Raw genomic sequence first — 25,713 nt, 5'->3', positions numbered from 1 at the left:
CAGGAGGCTTCTCAATTCAAATAAGGTAAATGAAATATCTTAGGTATTTTTCCTCCAGGTACCTTGGGCTAACATTTTATTATGAAAGTTTTTTAAATGTTTTGAATATACTGATGCTTATTACTAGGATCTGTATTTAGATCGGATATAGAAGATTCAAGATTCCCATTTTTTATTTGACACTTATCTTGATCAAATAATCCTTTATATTCCAGGTTATCATTTACTTTATTAGTTTGGCTGAGGGGATTGTTCAAAAACGCATGGAGATTGGTAGAGCTAGAATTGATCCTTGACATAATATACCATGTTCTTTGCCACAGGGCTGTCATGCTTAGCTCTTCTGTGTTATTGGGTTTATCCTGCTTAACAGTTTATCTTGCTAGTCATCTGGTTACTTTATCTTTTGGAGTACAGCTTAAGAGCTCCAGTCCTGAACCCAGATGACATGAATTGAACTCTTGGTTTCAAAGAATCATGGCTGTACTAACCATCAAACTCAGGATTCAGCACTGAGCTACTAGGCAGTCATGACAAGAGGGGGCCCTAAACACACATTTTGAATAAAATGAAAAGGTATATACCTTTCGAAAATATTTTGAGATAAAAGGAATGGCAAAATTATCACTTTTTATGGATAAAAAGATATGCAAATGTTCTAAGAAACTAACCTTTTAAGTTTGTTTGATATATATAATTTTGCTTGAATAATTTTGCTAAACAATTCATCTGACTACAAAAAAAGATGCAGAAAGAAGATGCTTCCCAAACTATGTATCCTAAATCCTTACCTAGTTCCACTAGGAGCTGCTATTCAGAGAAAGAAGAATCTATCAGATGGAGCCATCGCCTTCTTCTACTCCTCCAACAGAAGATCTCATCAGAACCGTCGCTATGTTTTAATCATTTAGTATATTTCTTCACTATATATTGAGGCACTTACTATTACTTGCCAAGAATGTACTGGTTTTATAAAATAAGTTTTAGCTGGGTTGATAATACAGATATGCCCCAATCTTAAAAGAACTGTACGTGACCCCACAGACTCACTATGTCCACGCTTTCTATTCCCTCTACTCCAAGCCCTCTCTCTGCTCTCCCTATCCCCCCACCCAGCTGCTCCTAGCTATGAAGCCCAAACCACTGCCTTCAATTCAGCTAGCTAGCCTCCCCTCTCTGGCCTCAACCCACATCTCCCTCTCTTCCTCTAACCCCACTGGCTTCCCTTTCACCTTCCCCAGTGACAGGCTAACCAAACCAACTCTCCCTGGTGCCCACTTTTAGTTCACTGGCAGCCCTTAGTTCCCCCACTACTCACTCCCACTCAGCCATGGGATCCCCTCTATCTTCTCTTACCTGGCCTAACCCAGACATAGTTCTGATTCTGCAGAAAGTTCCTAGGGTAGATGGCTTGGTCATGATACATGTCCCCTTCTAGCCAAACTAATTCTCTCAAATAGAAGAGATGGAGCTTCTAAGGCGAATTCCCCACATCATTAAAGAATTCCAATACACTACCCAATCTTACATTCACACCTTTCATGCCATTCACATGATTCTCACCAGCACGCTTCTCCCTGAGAGCTGCAGGCAAATCTAGGAAGAGGGTAGGGCACATGTAAAGGAAGTCTACCAAGCTAGCACTACTCAGTCTAGGCTGAGGTGCACCCTGGCGGGGAACTCAAATAACAAAAGGAGCATGTTAGATGGAGATCAATCTATAACTTGCCTCCTGGTGGGTTTCCGCAGGCCACCTTTAAAGTGGCAAATTATAAAAAATTCCAAGAGGTCACTCAGAACAAACATGAAACGCATCTCAATTCCTAGACCCTTAGCAAGGCTCTCTTACAAAATACCAGTCTGGATCCTGAAAGCCCCAGATGGGAAACAACTCCCATCTGTTTCTTCTCCCACAGTTTCCCTGACTTTAGGACCAAAGATAAACGTTTACAGAGGTAATCTCCGAGTCCACAGGCAGAAGCTGTAGCTTGAAAAAAACACCTTTCCGCTGGCCATAGAAATTGCCCAGGCTCCCCTGCCTCTGAAAGCCAGAGAACCTCCAATTCCCTGCTTCAGGAGGGTCACTGGGCCTGGGGCTGCCAGAAACCACATAAACCACTCTGACCATGCCCAACATGCTATCAAAAGGACACCGGGCTGTTGACTGCCTCATGTCCCCTCTAGTGTAAGAACATCAGACTCAGGTCACTCTTCATCCAACCTCCTAGGCCATGGGTGACTGAGGGGGCTCTTGCTCCCTTGTCAAGACCACCGCCATTTTCTATAATGAGTCACAGGATAGTTACTACAGTATAAGAATGACCTATCTCTTTCCCTTTGGACACTAGGGTTACTTACTCACTCTTGATAGAGTATTGGGGACCAATTTTTTCTTCTTATTCCCTATTGTTTGGGGTACTGAAAAAGCCTTACCCACCTCACCAAACCTCACCACTTAGTTGTATTTCTAGGGGTATCCTCCTTACCCATTCCTTGCTAGTAGTACGAATCTGCCCATCCCTGATCTCTTAGCCATGGTGGGAGTCTCTATTTCCTTTACTCCCTTAGTCCCACTGGACTCCAGGCTCACTAGATGCTGCTCTCCTCCTTCTCCTCCAAACCACATAGTCTGACATATGTTTGACTTTACTGGCCTCCATGGTGGATCCCTGAATACGGGATACCCAAAATTCCTCTATTACCAAATGTCATTTCCCCTCTTGTCAACCGATTATAAAACCCTACTTCCTTAATTATACTATCAGTTTTTCTCTCAGTTCATCCAGAACCCCCAAGGAATGGCTCAGACTATCCTCACCCTCAAGGGCCAAATAGACATGCTGGCCAACTGTAGTGCTACAAAATTGGCAAGCAAGAGATCTACTAGCAGTGTAGAAGGGTGGCCTCTGCCTCTTCCTCAGCAAGGAATGTTGCTTCTATGTCAACCAACTGCATATTGTAAAAGACAAGATCTGACAACTCCAGACAGGTCTTTAGAAATGTAAGGAATAGCTTGATGCCTCTTGCTGGTGGATCACTGATGATACAATGTGGAATGGGATACTGCCTTTCCTAGCTCATTTTCTTCTCCTTTTCCTAATTCTACTAATCGTACCCTGTCTTATAAACCTCTTGCCTGTATCTTCCTTTCTAAAAATAAAAATAAATAACAACAACAAAAACCCTTTCTTCTAGTCCACCTAAAATATTAATAAATCTTGGCTTAAAAATCATTCCCTCAGGAAAAAATTCCATGATAAGTTCAATATGACAGGTACTTTGAAACTATTTTTGCTTGAAAGGCATTGATTCTTCACTTGAACCCACAAGATAACAAAAAGCAGGATGAAAGCCTGGCATGTCTGCTCTAATTTCCTGTCTCTCTGTCTGTCACCTTGAATAAGATCCCTGCTTAAATCTTAATTCTGCATAAACATGTTAAATACTCAAGGATTATGTGTGTCACCTCCCCTATCATATCGCTCTTCAAGGCTGTAGGTGCCGGGCTTTGGCTTTGTCCTAAACCTGCTGTCACCAGGCATTTAAGAAACAGCAAAGCCTGAACCCCCAAATGAGGTCAAGCATCTGTGATGATGTGGCTACCCTTTAGAGCTGATCCTATTATAGGAACAGGATTGGTTCTCTAAAGGAATAGGTACTTCTTCAGATTACGTAATAGAATAAAGTCAACTACACCATAATCAGGGCTAGTTAATCATGCACACTTCTTGCATACTTGCCTTAATTATATCTATTTAAACCTAAAACTAATTTCAATATACTAATTATGAACATTGGGTCACTGGATCCCATTGTTTGTTCATTTTCCAATGTGCCGACTTACTCTTCCCTATTTTTTTTAACTATCACACACCTCACTCACAGGCATATTGGTCCAGTTGCTCCAGCGATGTGGGATGTCCTTCTTTTATATGTGTTGCTTTTATTGACTAATGAATGAAGCAGTTTGGGCCAAAGGCTTGGAGAGTAAAGCCAGGCTGGAAATCTGAACAGAGATATATATAGAGAGTATATGGAGTCTAAGAGACACCATGTAACTGTGAAAGAACCTTATCGGTAGTCCACAGACTCAAAGTGATACACAGATTAATAGAAATGGGTTAATTTAAGATGTAAGAGCTAGCTAGACACACGCCTGAGTCATTGGCAGTGTTGTAATTAATATAGTTTCTGTGAGATTATTTGGCTCTGGGCGGCTGCCAAACAAATGAGCAATCTCTGTTTACATAATGGTGCCCAACATGGGTCATGGAGCCACAAAGACCTGAAAAACAGCTTAAGAAAAAAAGAGGACTTCTAGGTCCACAGAAATGGGAGTCAAGTGCAGCTTCTTGAGCGCCACATTTTGTGTAGATAGGCTCTGCTTGCTGGCTGCGAACAGAGGCATGACTCCTTTAAGAGCCTTAGCATTAGCAACATTTGCATTAGTAGCAAAAATTGCATGGCATTTTTAAGAGTCGGCTTCCTGGTTTGTACTGGCAGCACGAACTCTTGCTCTTTTTGGAGGTCCTGCACTTAAATGAGGGTCTTATGAGCAGCATGATACAAATTGCATAATGAGTCCCTGAACCTGGGGTGGTGAGCATGGCTACAAAGGAGGTGAACATACCTCCACCAAGTGGGAGGGAGCGGAGCCAACGGGCAGGGCTGCAAAGTTGGTTCTAGTCCTGCCTGCTTAGTAAAAGAAGAAAAAGAAAAAAGAAAAAAAAAAGAAAAAGAAAGGTATTCCAGGTCAGAAAATGATTACAGATACAGATATGCAATGAAGACAGATTCAGATGTAAAAGACCTCTAAATGAGACTCAGAGTATTTATAAATGTATGTAGGCTTGGAAAACAATACAAATATCTACTGGTCCAAGCAGTATTTTTTTTTTTTTTATTTTTTGGTTTTTTGAGACAGGGTTTCTCTGTAGCTTTGGAACCTGTCCTGAAACTTGCTCTTGTAGACCAGGTTGGCCTCGAATTCACAGAGATTTACCTGCCTCTGCCTCCCGAGTGCTGGGATTAAAGGTGTGCGCCACCACCACCCAGCCCAAGCAGTATTTTTATAAAGACAAGATAGGTATTTTAAAATTTTCACTCTAATCAACTTACACTAAAAAGCTTAAACAACAGAATTAACTATATTTAACACCAATACCCTTATTTCAGTATCCGTCAATATCCACCAGGGTCAGAAACAAAAGCTAAAAGCATTCAATAGCATTATAATACTGTTTGCAAACTCAGGAAACATTAAATTTTCAAACATTACAGGGATGTTAGAACAATGGGAAATTATTACAGTCCTATTACTATCAGTTATGGATGGTTGCATCCCTGTTCCACCAGGACAACCTCAGGGAACTTCAAACCAAAAATTCTTCTAGCAGGCCAGGAGAGACGAAGAACAGGAAAGGAAAAAGGAAAAAAAATGACAAAGAAGAAAAAAAATCCTTCCAAATAGGGCCAGCAGGAAAAGGTAACAAGTGTTTCTAACAAATCTAACACTAGCCAACTATGTGAAATAAAAGAGTGTTGACAAAAAGAAAATGAGAATTCTCACCTTTTCTGCTCAGTGCAAGCAAAAGGAAGGTATCACCTGCCTCGAACACCCCAGAGGAAAGCACTTGAGGAACAGAAAACTATGCCTGCCAGAAGGAGCCACACAGAAGTGCTCAGCGGTTTCTAAAGAATGGTCCAGGCGTACAAGAGACTATTTTTTTCCTGTAGGATGACAATGAAAGGTGTGTGTGTGCTTGTGCATGCATGCTGTTCGTGTCTGCTGATGCTGATTCTCTCCTTCTGTTGGGTGGGATAGGATGGGACAGAATTTTGCTGTGTCCTACAGCTTGGCCTACAATTTGCTATGTACTATAGATTGGCCTTTAACTAACTTAACCATCCAAGTGCTGGGAATACAGACACATCTTTTGTTTTTGTTAAACACACACACACACACACACACACACACAGAGAGAGAGAGAGAGAGAGAGAGAGAGAGAGAGAGAGAGAGAAGTTCTATTTAACAAATAGATTCTATGAACTCCATGAAGTAAAGTCAGAGATGTTCCTTGCTTTGTTAAAATGTTGAGAGGTTTATTATTTTGGCTCAGTATCTACACTGAGGAAGAGGAGTCACCTCTGATACCAATTCAGGCTTGTCTACACTGAGGAAGACATTCACCTCTGATACCAATTCAGGCTTGTCTACACTGAGGGAGACACTCACCTTTGATATCGTATCAGGCTTGGAGGTTTGGAAAGGAAGAGCAAATACTGGGCAGTGTATGTGAAATGGAAGTTCTGTACACCAGAGATTGCAGTTCTGCTAATACATCAGAAGAAGGCTGCGGATCTACATCATTGGTAAAGTACTAAAACCTGGGTTCTACCATCAGTACTGCAAAAACAAACAAACAAAAAAACAAAAAAAATACTAAAATACTAGTAGCATGAAGAATGGGAAGTGTGTAGGGGCTGTGTGTGTGTGTGTGTGTGTGTGTGTGTGTGTGTGTGTGTGTGTGAGAGAGAGAGAGAGAGAGAGAGAGAGAAATCATATATTGCATATCCAAATGAAGCAGCTTAACATAATGCTAAACACAAAAAAATTCAAGACATAGCAAAGTAGTAAGAATAAGCTCTGTTTAAACCCCATGGAAGAACATACAAAACAATGAGTTAAGAGGAATAAAGCAACCTTTAGAGATGGATTCTACATGCAAAAAGAGGGAGGCTAAGTTTTGCTACATTTATTTAAGCAGCAATCTCACTAAATTATTGGATTCTTTTCTCTATAATGTAAACTCTTTATAAACTGTAGTAAGAATATACAAGTTTAATAAAAGAAAAAAAAACTGTCTCTGAAAACAAAAAACAAAGGAAAGAAGATAGGTAAAAAGCAAAGACAAGGGCAGAAGGTAAGACATATACTACAGACCTGCCACTATCTCAAGAGGAACTAGGAACCTCTGGCACGCTCTATACTAACTTGAACAGCCATTTTTCCATGGGTAAGACTAAAACTTAACCAGAGAGCTGACTTGCTCAGCAATTGCTTAATAGTAACAGATTAGCGTCAGCTTTCTAAAGTCAGAAATGCGGGCCAGGGTCTCAATATCCTTTGGAGCAAGCCCTGCTTCTCTGAACAGTGTTAAATTGTGAAGTTGGTAATGGTGTCGGTAATCCCAGTGGCTTTCAAGGCACTATTTGTGGAAGTTACTTTTTAGTAGTAGTGAAAAAAAAAAGGAGAGAGGGGTAGTGAGGGAGAAAGGAAGGAAGGAATAAATTACAAAGAAAGACAAACATAACTAGTATACTGAAACACGCAGGTTCTTACCACTATTTGGGTTAAAAATGACATGCCAGTGTGCTCACAATCCACACACTGTTCATTGGCATGGATAACATTACTTTGTCAGTATCTTTCCAAAACAAGCCAAATTCCCTAAGCGTGAATAAGACCTGTACTAAGCATCTGGTGATTAATTCTTCTGCTCTTCTTTAAATGGGATGAGTCAGATCTCCAGACCTTTAAGATAATTTTATTTTCATTAAATAGTATTTAACAGCCAACTAGTGCCAAGGCAATTTCTAAAGCACCACAAAGGCAAAATCCTTGCCGATAAAGTATATTATTCTTTCCACTATTAAGTACAACTCTCAAGCTATGTAAAAAATACCATCAGTTGGAAGTTCTAGTAAACAGTGGGAAGAAAAGAGGAGAAAACAGGTGGACAGGTCAGAAAAGTCACATCCTTTTAAGAGACAGAAACTCCTCGAAGAGGAATATGGTCTGAACATATGCCCCATTAGCTCTGCAGTTCAACAGGAAAAGGACCTGGTATACCCGGGAAATACCCAAGAAATGTTTGCCGAGCTGACCTAGAAGGGTACTATGCCCATCTCCATCCTCCAGGAAGCAAGACAGTAAATTCCTCATGACGATAAAGTCAGCTTCCTTAGACGACAGAAGGAACACCACCTGTCTGGATGCCATGGTCCTTACCTGCTGCTGGACTGGCACCTGCTGTACCACCTGGGTAGGCACCGCTGCTTGGCTAGCCACAGATGTCTGCAGAGTCACTGTCGAACCTGTGTCTGCACCCGTCTCTGAGGTCTGCATGATGGTCTCTGGAATATACAAAAACAGTTAATAATGTTGCCCTTGCATTATAAGCTTCATTGCAGCGTTCTTAATATTTAAAACTGAGGCTTCCAAATATATAATACCACTCGGTCCAACACTGTCATAATACTGTCGTAATAACTCATGCATGTTTTAGTCACTTTGATCAGTTTTTAATTAACTAAAAAGAATATAAATAAATTATAATATTTACTTTTATAAAAGGCTTTGTTAGTACCTCTTGACCTGAGACTAAAGAGGTAGAACTTCACTAAAAGCTATTGTTCTTTGATCCCAATAGTTAAAAGTATTTCAATTCTTTAATGGACTATGGACTTAAATATTAAAGCTACTCAATCTGAAATAGATGCTCATGCAATGTACTATAATTTCCAGACACTTTTTGAGGCTATCAGGTGACAATAAAGAAGCATAATATAGACTAAATCATTTCTAAATTATAAAGTAATTATTCAAATGTTTTATATGTATATATATATATATACATACACATATATATGTACTAATATACTCTAAATTCAGCCACAGGATCACATTTTCTAATTTTCTTAGGTTTCCACAGCTTGATGTCTTCTTTTGCCACTTACAAATTCAATAAAAAATAAATGTGAACTTTCTTATATGTGGATAAAGGTAGGATACACTATTTAATTCGTAGCCTATGAAAAGTAATATATTACAGTTTAAACCAGTAAAGAACACCGTGAGCATTTATGTTGCTTAAGAAAATTAAATTCTCAACTATTCGGTTCTTTGGAGGAGAAAATTAATTCTAATCAAAATCTTTATCACAATGTGATCAATCTAATTCTTTTTTCCACAACAGTTTTAGAAATAGACCTTGGAAAATAACAAATCCGTGCTTATTTTATAAATGCAAAATGTCCAAAGATGTTAAGAAACATAGTCAACGTGGCAAGAAAAGAGCTGCGGCTGTGCTTTTTGTTTTAACATCAGTGATGCTCTCTAGAGTTTCATACTGGCTCTTCTGTAGGTCATGTGTGACTTTCTTATCGCTTTCTTGGTCTAAGTCTAAGCTACACAAATCTCTTTCTGGAAGTGATAGCTGCCACCAACTGTTCGAGACACGTAAAGGGCTCTTCCAAGTGTTTTTCATGAATACATTTACTCAAAAATATATTAATCCATGAAACAATATTTCGCTTTTAATTGAGTTATACCGAGGACGGAAAGGTGGGTGAAAGGTTAAGACTGAGGCTATAGCATCATTTGCACAGATGGGCTAACATTCAGCTCCAGGATTTTCTGGATACATGGGAAGCGAACCTGCAGAAAACTATTATGATTTTTTTTTTCAAAAGAAGCTGAAAAATCAAGATTTTTATGTGCAATATTACAAACTGTGGGTCTATTAAATGTAACAAGTGTGTTAGATAAATGTGCATCTGGACTAGCATTATAACCATGGAGATACCTGAGATAAATGAGAATGACATCATTCACTACACAAAATTCTTGTTTGATTAGGGTGATAGAAGACACTAACGCTCCAAAGCCAGGTTACTGTGCAGTGAAAGAGTGCTTAATTGTCCCTAGGGCAAATCTCAGCACTGGCCATTCCCTTCAAAATTATCCTTTCTTTAAAGAATAGATAAATTAGGAACCGTATCTTTTCTTTTCTTTTTTTTTTTTTTTCTTCCATGACAAATAGGGAGAAAAACAGCAATCCAAAAATGAAAGCAAAACCTTTCAGGTCCTCTGATTTATTAAGTATACAGAGTATTGATTACATTTTGTGCTACAACAAAGGAGATAAATATGTATGTAAGGCTTGCTTCTGTGCAAGGAACAAGTAATGGACCAGATACTGGACAGCATCTGCTACAAAGGTTTTCAGTCCCATAAGCTCCAAGGTGAGCAGCAGACCTTTGTTTGATGAACACATACAGAAGCCACATGTAGCCAACTAGTCCTTCTCCTTTACTCTGCCCCATCAGTAGAATGTGGGTTCCCACAGTGAAGTCTTTTATGCTAATACTCCCTCTTGTTTACCACAGAGCTAGCGGGAAGCTTTGCCAGGACCAGCTTATGTGCCAGTATTCTGCGCTAATGATTAAAACTATGATGTTCTTATTTTATAGGAGAGTAGTTTGTGGCTTGGGATGTCAAATCACTCATCACTTACACATACATAGAAAAGAAGGATGTGATGTCAGAATAAAGTTCATGCTCTTAACTTCGCAGGATACATTGGGCGGTGAGTTTAATAATACGTAGTATACAGGTAAATATAATGAGACTAACAGAGTGGTAACATTCTAGAATGAAGAAACAATAAAGGAAGCAAAAATATGTCAACTATTCAACAACAGTAAACTAAATAAGTACTGGGAAATGACTGCTTTTAATTCAAAGCTGAAGACCAGGAGAGAACGTTCTATTCGGGCTCCAGCTGTCTATTCAAAATCAAAACTGGCACAAAGAGCCCAATCTAGTGTGCCCAAGTATTGATCAAACCCAGAATACTTTCTGCTAATTCTAATTTCTGTTCATTTGACTAGTCTTTTAAAGAAATATTAGATTTGTGTGTATGAGTGTTTTGCATGTATGTCTATCTGATGTCAAATATATGTCTGGTTCTCAAGGAGGTCCAAAGAGGGTTTTGTATCCACTGGGACTGGATTTATGGATGGCAGTGGGCCACCATGTGGAGGCTGGGAACATCCTCTGTAAGAACAGCCAGTGTTCTTAAACCTTGAGCATCAGTCAAGACCATCTGACAGACACTTTCACTCCTCCATAATCCCACTCCCTCCATCAGCCCTGAAGAAGGGACTGTCTAGCAGCCTCCTGACTTCCATAAACTGCCTTGAATGGCAATTTGGTCTATCATTTACTATGTCTTTTCCTTATGCTAAAAGCCAGTCTACTTAAACTGCGTTAAATACAACTGGCAGTTTAATTTTCAAAGGAAGACCACGATGCGGATGTTACCCTTATCAAACAAGTGTGGAAATAGACCTGGATGGATTTTAAAAATTGCTAAAAGCATGCAGCCAGAAAGAGGAAGAATCTGAATTCACTCTAGTTCTGTGTGATACTAATTCCCAGCTAATAAATGTTTGTCCAGAGCCACTTTACAGTCACTGATTCTGAAGATCTAATCTTAATGCAAAACAGTGACAATGTAAAGCATATTGAAAGAGTATAATCATCTGCACAAAGTTTGTAAGACATACTGACATACTAAAAATATTCTGGGGAATCCCCAACATTTGTGCAAAGTGAAGTTTATCCCCGGAGGGCAGTGCCCAGAACCTGCTACCGTAGGGAGCTGAACAACAGTTCGGTGCTTATACAGCACTCTCATTCGCCAGGAGAAGTTTCTGAGACTTTGTTTATGTCTGGGGGTAATTTGGTTAGTTTTGTCCCTTTGGTGCCTGTTAAGTGATATTTGTTTATCAATCACAAGTGCAGTCACATTAGTCTATTTTGATAAGCTAAACAGCCCCCTGCAGTTTGCCTCTGATGCAGCCCACATGTAAATGACTTGTATATTCTTACAGGAGAGACATGCACAATTTCCGTCTAGTCATCCTTGGCTAATGTGACTGTCAGGTGTGTCGTGAGCAACAGATGCTTGTTTGACAAAGGGCCTTTTTATTCTGGCTAATTAAGCAGTTGGACACACCCACCTGCTAAAGGGTTCTGCTTTGTACAGCCAGCTCTGGATGAGTCATGAGAATCTAAGGCTAAATAGGCCACATTTTGAAAGAAGGTTAATTAGCCCCTAGGAGGAGGAGAAGAATATTGCAAAACCCAGCTGCTGAATGCAACAAATTAGCATTTTTTCAAGCTGATGGGCAAACCTAGGCAAATCAAGTGTGTTTGGAACAAACATGCCTTATTGCAAGTTTCAAAGCATTCAAATGTCCTTTGGGGAACTTCCTGAAAATTATTTAATGCACTCAAATTCACAGTTGGATTCTTTTTAGCACATACAATGTATATGCCAAATTAATCAGTTTAATAATCTGACCTCCTCAATCACTCCTCAAGCAGAACTTTACAAGCTTATACCAAGCTGGATTCACCTGATGCTTACTGGGATCTTCCATTCTGAAATGCTTTCTCTTCCATAAAGCAAAGCCTGATGTCTCATTCCACTAAACTGACTGTTAGTTTTCTATATGAAGACTGTGATAAAGATCTACAGTTTTCAAATTGCTTTTTCTTTTACCTTACCATAGGAAGACCAAGAAGCTAATTCCACTTTTGGCTTAAGCCAACTTAACCAAAATTATTATAATAGTTACTTTATGGAAAAATAAGTTATATCTAAATACAGCTATACTCAACACAAATTATAAGAACTTTAGAAGCCTAATTCAACATAAGATCATAAGAATACTATTTGATAATTTTAAATTACTATTTTTAAACTAGAGAACAAGTAGTTTGACAGTAGTATATTTTTACAAGAAGAACCAAAATCATTCAAAAGATTATGAAACATAAAACTCTTTATTACTAATACTCAAATTCAGTTAAACCTCCATTAACTAAAATTATGGGTATAATGGGGCTAGAAAGATTGCTCAGTGGTAAAGCATATTTATTACTCGATTAGAGGGCTGGCTCCCAGCACTCACATTGGTCAGTTCACAACTCCCTTTAACTCCAGCTCCAAGGGATACGGCAATACCTTTTTTGGCCTACACAGAGAGAGAGAGAGAGAGAGACAGAGACAGAGACAGAGACACACAGAGAGAGACAGAGAGAGAATGACTTGAATAAAAATTAAAATTTTAAAAACATAAATTTAGAGAAAGTGAGCATTATTTTTAGAGAAAAATATTGTTAACATTTACATTCCTGAACAGAAAACTCTGAAGTTGATTATTAAAAGATTATTTCAAAACAAATATGGCTATTAATTTTCAAAAAGGCATAATACAAAATAATGCATTAAATAATCACATAATTTTTAAAACCTTAACAAAACATATTTAGATGATTATTTTACAAGCACAGACAAAACAGAAGACTTGATTTTTCACTTTTCTATGCAAGAAGAAAGCAAATGGAGGAACTATTTACAGCAGCCATAGCCCATATTTTCTCTCTTTAAAAAAAACAAAAACAAAAACACAAAGCAAAAAGAAAGTATTTCTAAGGAAAGTTTATACACTGCAAAATGCAACCTTATCACATTAACAGATAATGTGATGGAGAGATGTAAGAAAAAAATTCATGACTTTCTCTATGATGAGAGTCCTCCTTTAGATTTGAAGGTGTTAATTCTTAGGCGTGGGTATAGTGAATATTTTATGCTAAATTCATCCTTAGAAAAGGTGAGGAATGACAGGAGTGGATGTAGACTGTCCTGTAGTCATCTTTCTGTGATAATCAATGACAGTGATTAATGCTGGAGATGATTAATCAGCACACTTGTAGCATACACAGGTTGCCTGGGTAACTTTTATCACTTTTCAACAAAGGCTTTCATTTATCTAATTCTTCCTATGACTCAGAATAGATTTCAAAACATGGTTTCTTCAAAACTAAAATACAAAAAAAACCTGTTAACAGTTTTTATCTTAAAGAACTAATTACTTAAGAATTAAAATAAAACCACCCATGAACACTGAAACCAAAGTGATGAAATGACGTGAAAACTGTTTTGCCATTTGTTTAGCTCCTGGTTATCAAGAGAAGCCATCATCAGGCAGAGGTGGCTTTGCAGCTTTTTCTCTCACTTGTGTTCATGAATTAATAGTCAGTTCAGTCTTGTATAGATGACAGAGGCCAAATAACAACCACAAAAACAGTGTCCAGCTAACAGTAGGGAGCAGAGAAGGGAGGCAAGCCAGAAAGCAAACCAACTCCCTAAGGATGCCAACTCTATTCTTGTCCCTGGAAACAGAACTGCATAATATACAAAGATTCCTACAAAAATTTATGAGCTAGAGTAATGCATTTCCCTACTGATAAACCCAATCTTAAGAATAACCTGAATCTATCAAATTAATAATTCCTCTTAGAAATCAAAAAAATGAACACTGATTATTTTATCATAAACTTATTATCACTATTCATGCAGACACTAGGATAAGTTACTATGATTGTCATTTATGGCATAGGTGATTTGTATATATTTAATTCTAATTTTGCCCATGAACTACATATTTTTCGTTATAGTACATGGAAATTAAGTCTAAAGAGATTAAATAAGCTTAATTATTTAACAATTAATAGCAAAGAACTATTAATAAAAAGATTTCAAGTCCAAGGCTGCCTCAATTTGATAATAATGACCAGTCAAAATTTGGGCACTAAAAGAAAGAATTATAGTTTTGAGCACATAAAAGTATCAAAATAATTGAATATGTATCATGCTTCATGGAATCAGTCAATTCAATGTTTTATAGTTATAATATTTTATTTAGGAAAGCGTATTATAGCTGTCTCGAAGATCCTATATAGGCTGTTGTCATTGCTCTAAGCTGTCCACCCAGAACTTGAAAATATAACTCTATTGCTGAAGATACTATACATTTTGGTCACAGGATTTGGCAAGACCAAGGAGTTAGTAAACAGAAAGTTCACCCTGTTGGCCAGATTTCATAGTCCTGGAAGGTACTACGCTGGCTATTCTAAGAGAAAAATCATTAGCACTCTACCTAGTTGTAAACTCCATGAGTCACAACAATGAACAGTGTAGAAAGATATTCCCAAGGGGGCAAAAGTGGCAGGAATGTTGTGGAGTTGAACGTTTTCTGATTGAATGTAAGGCCCACTCTACAGAGAAAAAACACAATACATGCCTGGTACTGTAAATCTGGCCCACATGTTTGTGGCCTGAGAGGGTTATCTGCTAAAATTCTGTTAATGAACACAGTATCAATCTGCCATTTAAATTTCTATCTCTATATCTTTAGATTAATGCAGCTCACAGAGCTCACCATACATGCTTCTTTGTGCAGTGATAACAGTCAATCCAAAAGCTCACAACTAGTCAGGGTGCAAACAGTGTCTTTGGAATACTCAGCTGTAACTGTGACTATCACACTACTTCTCCAAAGGATGCAGGGTAGAAGGGAGATAACCAGGAGAAACAGTGTCCTCTCGACATGACAGAAAGGTTGTGCTCGTTTACTCATGACTGTATGCAAAGGACCTGTATAAGATCAACCCAGTCAACATTCCAACATGGGGGTAGCATCTATATTTCCTTCCATGCAGCTAAGGAGCTACTGAGAGCTGAAGGCTGCTGAGGGAAGGAACATCAGCTTTATGTGCATGTGTGATTCCCAGTAGGTGGACAATGTTCCAGTATATGGGCTGAACAAATACACTGAGTGGTTAATTTTTAAAAAGAAAGAAAAAATAAAAGGACATGAAGTTAGGAGGGGTAGGCAGCAGGTCTTAGAAAATTTAGTTTGGAAGATAGCAAATACGATCCAAATATACTATGGACGCATGAAATTCTCAAAAACTAAACAGATTTTTAAAAATATATAAAACCTTTAAAATTTTGTTTAAAAAATATTCATCTGCATGTTTTGGAAGCATCTTGGGTACTATACTGCATAACTGCTGATCTCTCACACTTGTATTAATCAGTGAAAGGAAATAAACTCAGAAGCTCAACTATCAAAAAAAAAAATCCTCTAGTATCCCAGTAATAGATTATGACAAAGGTATATGAGACAACACAGATATACTACCATAGGCCTAAAAATCAGTTTCTCAATTAGTAGGCAATTATTATGCAAATTTTTCAGATACATAATCACTTACTTAAGGAAACGTTCTTGCCATATATATTATACATGATATAGGCGGGGACAACGTTATCATTGTAACATCCAAGAGACCAACAAATATAAACTTGGAGTAGTCTCAAGCTAAACCAAGAATTGCTGGTCAAAATCACCATGGGTTGAGCAAAGGATGGTAGCACATATCTAAACCCAAAGTTTGAGAGATTGAGGCAAGAAAATCAGGTGTTCAAGGCTACAAAATGAGTTCTAGGTCACCTAGTCTATAGGAGACACATGTATCCAAACAAAAAGGAAGATAGATCCTAGAAACCTACCTCAGCAGGGACCAATGAACCTCCCCAGTAGGGAACAATGAACTCGCCTCAGAATAAACAGTGAACCCAACTCAACAATGGAACAATACAAATTAGTCTTTCATAACTTCTGTAACCCAACATAGCTTTTCATATCAGAAAAATACCTACTAATTTAGTGATTCTGATATGTTCATATGTTCAGTTTCTGGTCAAGAGTTCTGCCTCTGGGGGCTGGAGAGAAGGCTTAGCCGTTAAGAGCATTGCCTGCTCTTCCAAAGGTCCTGAGTTCAATTCCCAGCAACCACATGGTGGCTCACAACCATCTGAAATGAGATCTGATGCCCTCTTCTGGCCTGCAGGCAGACACACAGACAAGAATATTGTATACATAATAAATAAATAAATATTTAAAAAAAAAGAGTTCTGTCTCTGTCTTTTTACTGCTAAGGAATTCAAATCTCTCAAACACTTCTTAAGAATACTTTACATGGTCTTAATAGAATCGGCTATGTTTTAAAAATATTGCCAGATGCCAGGAATAGCAGTGCTTGCCTGTAATCTAAGGACCTGTCCAAGGCAGGATAATCTCAAATTCAGGCCAGTTTGGACTACATACTATATTATACAGCAGTCTGAAACTACATCTGAAAACATATCTGAAGAGAGTCTCTAGAGTCACTTTTGGTAGCTGCATAGTCATTGTCAATTTTGTGCTGAAGGAAGGAAATCTATATTAATATATGCTTTCAAATATAAAATAACCCCTTTTATGATACTGTCCAAACCTAATGTTCAATCAAGAATTAAAGCATGAAATTAATTTCTGATCCCATTAATAATAACTGATAAGAGCAAAGATACCTCTAACAAAGGTTTGGATTGTAATACTGGAAGCTACACAACGAAGTACTTAGTTCCACCAAGAAAGTGGTTTCTGAGTTTTTTTTGTAGTTCTGGGGATCAATTACACCCAGGACTTCATGTATGCAAGGCAAACATCTCCAGCCCTCAACAATCTCATTTCAAAACTGGCATTGGTGTCACATGTGCATTCTTCCTACAAACTCCACACACAATAAGGATCCATCCTATCTGATGTTTTGGGTAGATGACCAAGAATATGCTTGCCATGTAGGGCTTCTCTATGTTAGGATGGCAACAAAGGAAAAGCAAACAGTGTCTTAAAAGACACAGAGACTAAAAGAACCACTGGAGAATTATGCCTACAATACTGTATCCAAACAGGAAGACTCTGGCTGCCTTTTATAGCGACTATAAAACAAGAACAGGAATTCTTACTTTTCTTCACACCCCAGTGACAATTTTTCTCTTAAATGTTCTTGCCCACACAAGAATTTTCCCCATCTTTTTTTCCTGTTATAAAGAGAATAGACTCTTTTGCAGTTTCTAACTATTCTAATGACAGGCTCAAAGAAATCAACACCATCTAAAAAAGGAAAAGAATACTGTATAATAACACTGCTAATAATGGGAACAATATATCCCATTTTAAGTGTACAATATCTTAAAGAACTGAATTCTCATCACTGACATTTTTGGCAAAAAAGTGAATATGAGTGGGTGGAGTGGGTGGATACCCCCCAAAAACTCTCCCTTTTCCACACACACACACACACACACACACACACACACACACACTAAAACATTTGCTGCAAAACATAATGCTAGTAATCAAACAAAACATTTACACCATCTTTCATTATAAAAATGCACTTGGAATACAATTAAGTGTTTAGCCAACTTCAAAATATCATTTAGATATTTAACATCAAAATAGATATTTAAATATAGATAGACATGATGTCTATATTAATGACTAAAATTTATAATAATTGCAATTATCCTGTCCTCATGAAGTTAACATTTTGAGGATTGGCAATACACTCTCTATATGGCTGACCTTACAAAAATGACCTTGGTCTAAAGCATTTTCTTGACTTCAAAACAATAATTTCTTTTAAAACTCCCTTTTAAATAGTACTACAATTAGAAGTGATTTCTTATGTCATTTTATAAACATTTAATACCTATAACAGAAATAAGTGGATGTTTAAGATCAATTCAATTCTTTATGGTTGACAGAAGTTGATGTTAGACAACATTTTAAGCATAAAAATCCACACAAATGAGTTTCATCTCTCTCCCTCTTCCTCTCACTAAACTTTGCTAGTCTTTTGTGGGGAGTGCAGTTAATGGGATAGAATTCTTCATCCTTGATAAATACATTAATGGTTAAATATTCTTAATCCAGTAATTCTTTTCCTAACCAAATTTGTTCACAAGAGTATCCTAAAGTCATTATGTACATTTATGTAGATTCTACTGGATACTTGAGTATTTGGTTTTTATTTATTCTCAGAGAACTCTTACTTCCAAAGATGTTAAAAGAAACATCTTATTCTACAAATTATATAGCTTTTCTTACTTTCAATCTGATTAATAACAACCTCTTATCTCTCAAAAAGTTCTTTCATGACATTCTGTATTTCTGCTTTTATCCCAATATGCCTGCCCAGTCTTACCTCCCTCAAAGGTTTAGTTTCTTCCCCTTTTAACACACACACACACACACACACGGGGGGGGGGAGGATATATGTTCTACATTTCCAACACTCAGTTTTAAAGGGTTCAGCTATTTATAGCAACTGTAAGCAATTAACTTCCTTATAATTCAGCATAGTCAATAATTCTACTGAGTTGTTGTTCTGAATTTTCAACTACCTGTTGAATTATTTTTAACAGCATATCATCATTACAAGTCTAAATTTTAAAATTTAATCATCAAAGCGAAGTTTAAATTTTTATCATGCTAATTAAATTTCTGCTAATAACTGTTCTTACAAGATGTGGAACTTAGTCTGTTCTCAGTGAGTTCAAGATCAATTGATTCCCTTCAGACAAGAGTAACTACCTTGATATTTAGTAACTTTGGTATCTCTATTTCTCAAAGAGCATTATAAATAAGAGACAGACTTCTTTTCTCATATACCCCAAGTTTAATCAATTACCCACTCCAATGATTTAGCTCTAATATGCCCTTCAATCGCTCCTACCACACAGGTGACTGGAGTTCTACTCTCAGGATAAACTGCAAGCTTCCTATCAGGACTTCAGAGGCTCTTTAGAATGTAGCTCCAGTTTACGTTTACCAAGTTTATACCATCTAAGCAGATGGGGTTCCCTCAGTGCTACAACAGTTTACTCTGCTTCAAATATTGTTTTCCTCCTCATTTCTCTTATCTTCAACTTTTAGGGCTAGAATAAATTCTACTTCCATAATGCTCCGAAACAACTATCACTTCTCCCTTCCTTTGAACAAGTCTGGGCCTGTGGTCTTCCTAGAGTTCATGTAGAAATGTGTCATTATTCCACATGGAACAGTCATCATATTGTGGACATTATTCATCTTGGCATGGACAGAATAAAGGGTATAAGCACATGGAGCATTATTACCTCGTCATCTACAAACATGCCAAAATGTCTAATACACACAGGATGTTCAATATGTTGAATACAAATATAAATCTCCAAAGATTGTGATTTTAAGACCCTATTGAAACACTTCTACACTTTCTCAGAAATATCTAATACTTAAAATTCTGTAAAAGTCTAACTGTCTGCAAGAGCCACCTGCAATAATGGCATTCATTAAGAATTTATTTTTATGTTCATAGCAGCATTGTCTGTCATAGCCAAAACCTGGAAACAACCTAAATGCCCCTCGAGCAAAGAATGGATAAGGAAAATGTGGTATATTTACATAGTGGAGTACTACACAACAGAAAAAAATAATGACATCTTGAAATTTGCAGACAAATGGGTTGATGTAGAAAACATCATATTGAGTGAGGTAACCCAGACCCAAAAAGACAAATATCATATGTACTCACTCATAAGTGGTTTTTAGACATAAAGCAAAGACAACCAGCCTACAAATCACAATCCCAGAGAATCTAGACAACAAAGAGGACCCTAAGAGAGACATACATGAACCTAATCTACATGAGAAGTAGAAAAAGACAAGATCTCCTGAGTAAATTGGGTGCACAGTGACCATGGGAGAGGATTGAGGGGAGGGGAGAGGGAGGGAAGGGAGCAGAGAAAAATGTAAAGCACAATAAAATCAATAAAAAGAATTTACTTTTATTTCTAATATGAATTTAATTTCAATTGTTAAATTATTATTCAATTGTATAAATCATTATAACTGCCTTTTAAGTTTCAAAAGATTTTCGATCTAATTTTTAAAATAAATAAACAAGAATTAACTCAATGTTAATGAGCAAATCAAATCTTTTGCTACACTCTGAACCTTCTAGCACACCATTTCTGGCTTTAGAAAGCACAAAAGATTCGCTGAACTGCAGTTTCAGACCCAGGGCTCTACCCATATCATAGCAGAACTGCTGGCCCGTCACTTACAGAACTTAAATTTTCACAGAGGAAATGCGAAGATTAAGTAGTTAGCCTAATAGTAATTGTCTGACTTCATCAGTAGTTAATCATTTGAAATTTACGTGAGCTTAGTAATACTTAGCTGATATTATCCTAAGTTTTCTAGGTAAGTACTGAAACTTTTTACAGGAAAAGGTATTCCAGGAAGATTCTAAGTACTAATCAGTTAACAATTTGCCTACAGAATTTAAGTACAAAGAATCTTAAAATAAATAAATGACAGATAGAAAAAGAATTAAAGTATATTATTTTCATCTTTCTGGAAATCCTGTGAGGAATATACAATTATTATTCCACTTTTTCTATGGATGAAAAGAAGTACATAGTATTTAAATAATCCTACCAGTACCAAGGTTGTGTAACTAGGAAAGAAAAGAATGAGAAGATAATGCAATATAGGATTTCCTATGGTTCGAAAGACAAGTTATCTTGCGTCCCTTTTAATTATCCATCCGTATGTCGAACTAGGTTCAACATATGACACCATAAATGTTCGACAGATGAACAGTTCTGTTCCTGCATTATTGTAACTGCACATGCTGTGAGATTTTAACCCAGTTAATAATCTTCCACGATAGATCACCCTCTTCAACAGTCTTCCTTCCTAGTTCAGCAGCTCACAGAACCTAACAAGGTGGAAGGTGGTTGTCTATTCTTTTCTCTATGTCTCAATTAAAACTAATTAAAAAAATGACTAAATCTGGGGCTGGAGAAAGGAGTTTGGTAGTAAGGCACCTGTCTAGTAGGACAAGGCCGTAGTTTTGAGCTCCAGCATTACCCCACACACACACCCAACACACACACACACACACACACACACACACACACACACACACACACACACACACAGAGAGAGAGAGACCGGGGGCGGGGGGGAGAGAGAGAGGTGCACACATAGGCTTTAATTGTGTGGCTACTATAATCCTCTGCTGGGGCAGTACCATTGGAATTTGAATCAGGGCTTGGGGACATTTTTTTTCTGAAATCTCAGCATCGAGCTCTCAACTGCCCACTTCAATTCTTCTAAAGAAGAAGAGTGACTTGCAGTTTCTTTAGTGCCAAAGGAAAGAAGAGCCTCAGTTAGTGGTCTTCAGCATAGGCACCAAAGTCTGTAGCTCCTCTTTTCTTCAGTGACAAACTGCTTGCCAGCAAGTGCCAGAGAAATATATTTATGTCTACAATCTAACTGCATTGCAATTAAAGGTAATGATTGAGAAACCGTAGGATATAGATCGATAATAAATAGATAAAAACAAAAAATGAATAAAATAGCCTTTAGAATATCTAGCAGCACTGCAATGCCACAATGAGGTACTCTAATCCAAGTCTGTCTTGCTCCTGTTGAGAAAAGCCCATCTTTTCTTGTCATACACCAAGAACTCCTTGCACAACTTGCTATATTGATTCGGCTGTCCAAATGCTCAAATAGAACATATTAGAGTAGTGGTAAGACATGGGAAGTGTAAAAAGGAATTTTAGGTTCTCATCTAGGTCTTTTTAACTTCTTTGGTTTAGCAAAAAGTCCATGGTAGTTATTAGGTCTCATACATACATCTGTCAACACACAAATACAGAGACACAGACACAGAACTTAAATATGGTTTAAATTCTAGTTACAGGATGTGACTGAGATGAAAACCAAACCAAACCAAACAAAACAAAACAAAAAACCCAAACAGACAAAAAACTCTTTCATTCCAAAGACAGGAAGGGTCTCCTATTACAGCCTGGTTCTATGCCACGCATCCAGCCTGCTCCCATGTCAGGCAGAGATGATAATGAGAAACGAGAAGGCTAGGTTTACAATGCCAAACGTCAACTCACTTTGTTAAATGACAAATTTACCAGTTAACTCAAAACTTTAAAAATATTTCTTTAAGTCATGTGTAATACTGTCAGTTATCTGTACTAAATTGCCAGCTTTAGTGATCTTTGGAATAGTTATTTGGTGTTTTAAATTAATAAGTCCAAGGTTTATCATTAATGCACTGCAATCTTGCTCTATGTCTATCCAGACTGTAGCTGAGAAATATGTTATTCCTTGGTATAGTAATTTCTGGAAATGAGGATGCTTATTTTAGATCAAATTATAAAAAAACTTCTTGAATACTTATGAGTTTATAACTGACAGTATAAGTGCCTTTTTTCTTTAAAAACATCTTTTTTTTCAAGTTAATTCTTTATGACCCTCAATTCATTCCTTTCTTACTTAGTTCAGTTGGTCATAACTTCTGTTTTAAGAGACTAAAAAGCATTAAAATTACTACATTCAGTTATCAAATACACTTGATAAATTCAGTATATAGCTGAGTAGAACTGATAAATAATTCTATTATAAAATATCTGAGGTGAAATGGTTATGTAAAGAAACATTAAAAACAAATTGAAACTTAATACTTGCCACTAAAAATTCCAGTCTTTTACAACTATTCTATACAGAATGGTTTGTGATAAATTTTAAACAGATTTAATATAAACACATTTCACGAAGTTAATAATTTGTCATTAGGAAAATTGATGCATAATACTAGTTGGTACATTAAACAAAATGAATAGTGAGTGAATTCACGCTTCAGTAAATTTATTTCAGGAGAAACATTCATTGGTAAATGACTCACTCAATAAATGTTCTTTGGGCCAGGAGAACAATTATCAGATAACTGACCTCTTTACCGATAGCAACATTTAAAGTTAAGAAGTACTCAGGCTCCCAATTCAGAGTCTGAGACCAATATTCAAAATTGTCCCATTGATTAGTATTAGAGTTGGCATTAAAACTCAGGACTTCAGTTCCCAGTTTTGTTTTGTTTAAAAAAAACAAAAAGCTTTAACAGAGCATAGCTTAGAAACAGCGAGAAGGCTGTCACAAAGAACAGGGAATGCTGCCAGGAGCTCCAAGCGCTTATTGCACAGTGAGAGAAACACTCCTATCACACGGAGAATAGAATCCCAGGATCAGAGGCTCGCCTAGAAGTTTCCAAGTGTCTTTCTTACATAAATGAATCAAGCACCTTTTTAGGGCATTTAACAAAAACTCAAGTAGGGCAAACTATGCAAATGTGTATGATAATGTTACCTAAATGCTTATACATTGTATATACTCTAAAGATTTTTGTTTGCTAGGTTCTGTTATCCTAGTACTTGGTTATCTGGGTTCATGATTTCTGAATGTAGCCTACAGTATACATTGTGTTTTTATTGCAATAAAGAAACCCAAAAGAATAATTTCTAGTTCGCCAGGAAGCAAAAATCAACACATCAGTAATTGCAATCAAAATAAACAGAGAACAGATTCTGAATTTTCTCTTGAAGCGAGAAAGTGTAATTTCAGGGTGTGAGAAGGAAACCTTTTAAATGAAATGGTTTGTGTAACAGCTTTTACAAGGTGTACTTTTTACTGTCAAGCCGTATGAAATGCTCGCAAGGATAATCGGTCTAGTGTGGCAATTTACAGGTTCCCCACAGCACGCACTAGATGTTCTTATTTTGAAGTTGCTTCTATGTTTTTATTATGTTTAGATTTATATTTCTTCTATTATAAATTAAGCATATTTTATTAAAATTAGATGTCCTATATGGAAAAATGTGCTCAATTAAAAAAAAAAAAAACAATTCCAACCTGAAAGATAAAGGAAACACATTTATATACTAAGCAAAGAAAACTATAAATTTCCTTTCTGAAAGTTCAGCTAAAGAATGGCTAAAGAAAATGTGGCACATTTACACATTAGAGTGCTACTCAGCTGTAAAAAAAAAAAAATGACATCTTGAAATTTACATGCAAATGGATGGAACTGCAAAGACCATCATGAGTGAAGTAATCCAGATCCAAAAAGATGAACATGGTATGTACTCACTCATAAGTGGATACTAGCTGTAAAGCAAAGGATACTGAACCTATAGTTCATGATTCTAGAGAAGCTAAGTAACAAGGTGAACCCTAAGAAAAACATACAGAGATCCACCTGACAAAATTGGGAGCATGGGGATGGTGGAGTAGGGAGGGCAGAACGAAAAGAAGACTGGAGAAGGGAGGGGGAGGAGAACTTGAGGGAATGGGATAGTTGAGATGGAAGAAGGGCAGAGATGAGAGCAAGGAATGAGACAGTTTGATTGAGGGATCCATTATGGGACTAGCAAGAAACCTGGCAAGACAAATTTCCAGGAATCCACAAGGATGACCCCAGCTAAGACAGTTAAGGAGAGGGTGCCCTAATTGGTCTTGCCCTGTAGTCAGACTGATGAATATATAAATATCACGATAGAATCTTCATCCGTCAACTGATGGAGACAGAGGCAGAGAGTCACAGCAGAGCACTGGGCTGAGCTCCCAGAGTCCAGTTGAAGAGAGGAAGGAGTGAGAATATGAGCAAAGAGGTCAAGACCATGACGGTATACCCACTAGATTTATATTTTCAAAGGATTTAAAATTTCTACTGTGTGAGAGTAATGTCTGACCTAACATAAATAAAAAAGTACTAACAGATTTTAAAGCAACATTGAAACAAATACCTTATAAAATTTTGATGTACATGTAGTATTTATTTTGAAGATATTGTCAGCTATTCTCTTGTTACACACCAACATTAATCTAATTTATATATCTAATATCTCATGTCAGATATAATGTTTATGCCATGATTACATGTGGTCATTTTTCTTATATATAGATTTATAAGACTGTTTCCTAACCACAACTGAATAGCTAATTATGGAAAAACATATTTCCTTTCACTATAAAATTTATTAGCATGGAATAATAAATTTTGTTACACTTAACAAGAGTTTTCTTATTTGTGAGAATAAACAGTCCTCCCTCCCCTTTTCTTCATCACTTTCTCTGCTGCCCATGCCAAATAAAAGGACTCCATATAAATAAGCAGTAATAACAAGACAGAACCTCCAAATTGTTCCGTGTAGATAAACTGTCACTAATGCAGCTTAATTATACCGTTTATTTTATTCTTCAAACATTTTTGGCATATCCTGACAACTAATTTTCACATTAACTATAGGAACCCAGTCATAATCTGAACACTGT

The 25,713-nt window shown here is 37.0% G+C and overlaps 1 protein-coding gene across 10 annotated transcripts in view; it reads right to left on the bottom strand.

The window, feature by feature from the left end:
- The window catches only part of Rfx3 (regulatory factor X3), a 243,934-nt gene that overhangs the window by 127,639 nt on the left and 90,582 nt on the right, over positions 1-25,713 (bottom strand). For 9 of the 10 annotated variants that reach the window (XM_087908011.1, XM_087908013.1, XM_087908014.1 and 6 more), the window contains one exon: positions 8,012-8,136. In XM_087908011.1, coding sequence (XP_087764137.1) covers positions 8,012-8,136 — 125 coding nt within the window. Of the gene's footprint in view, positions 1-8,011; positions 8,137-12,765; positions 12,787-25,713 lie in introns of those variants that run through there. The other variant, XM_085693755.2, reaches the window with a different exon arrangement.

Source organism: Myodes glareolus, chromosome 7 (genome assembly GCF_982192425.1).
Source record: "Myodes glareolus chromosome 7, mMyoGla1.1, whole genome shotgun sequence".
NCBI lineage: Eukaryota > Metazoa > Chordata > Mammalia > Rodentia > Cricetidae > Myodes > Myodes glareolus.
The sequence above is the reverse complement of the archived record's forward strand: the minus strand, read 5'-3'. Positions and strand labels throughout refer to the sequence as shown.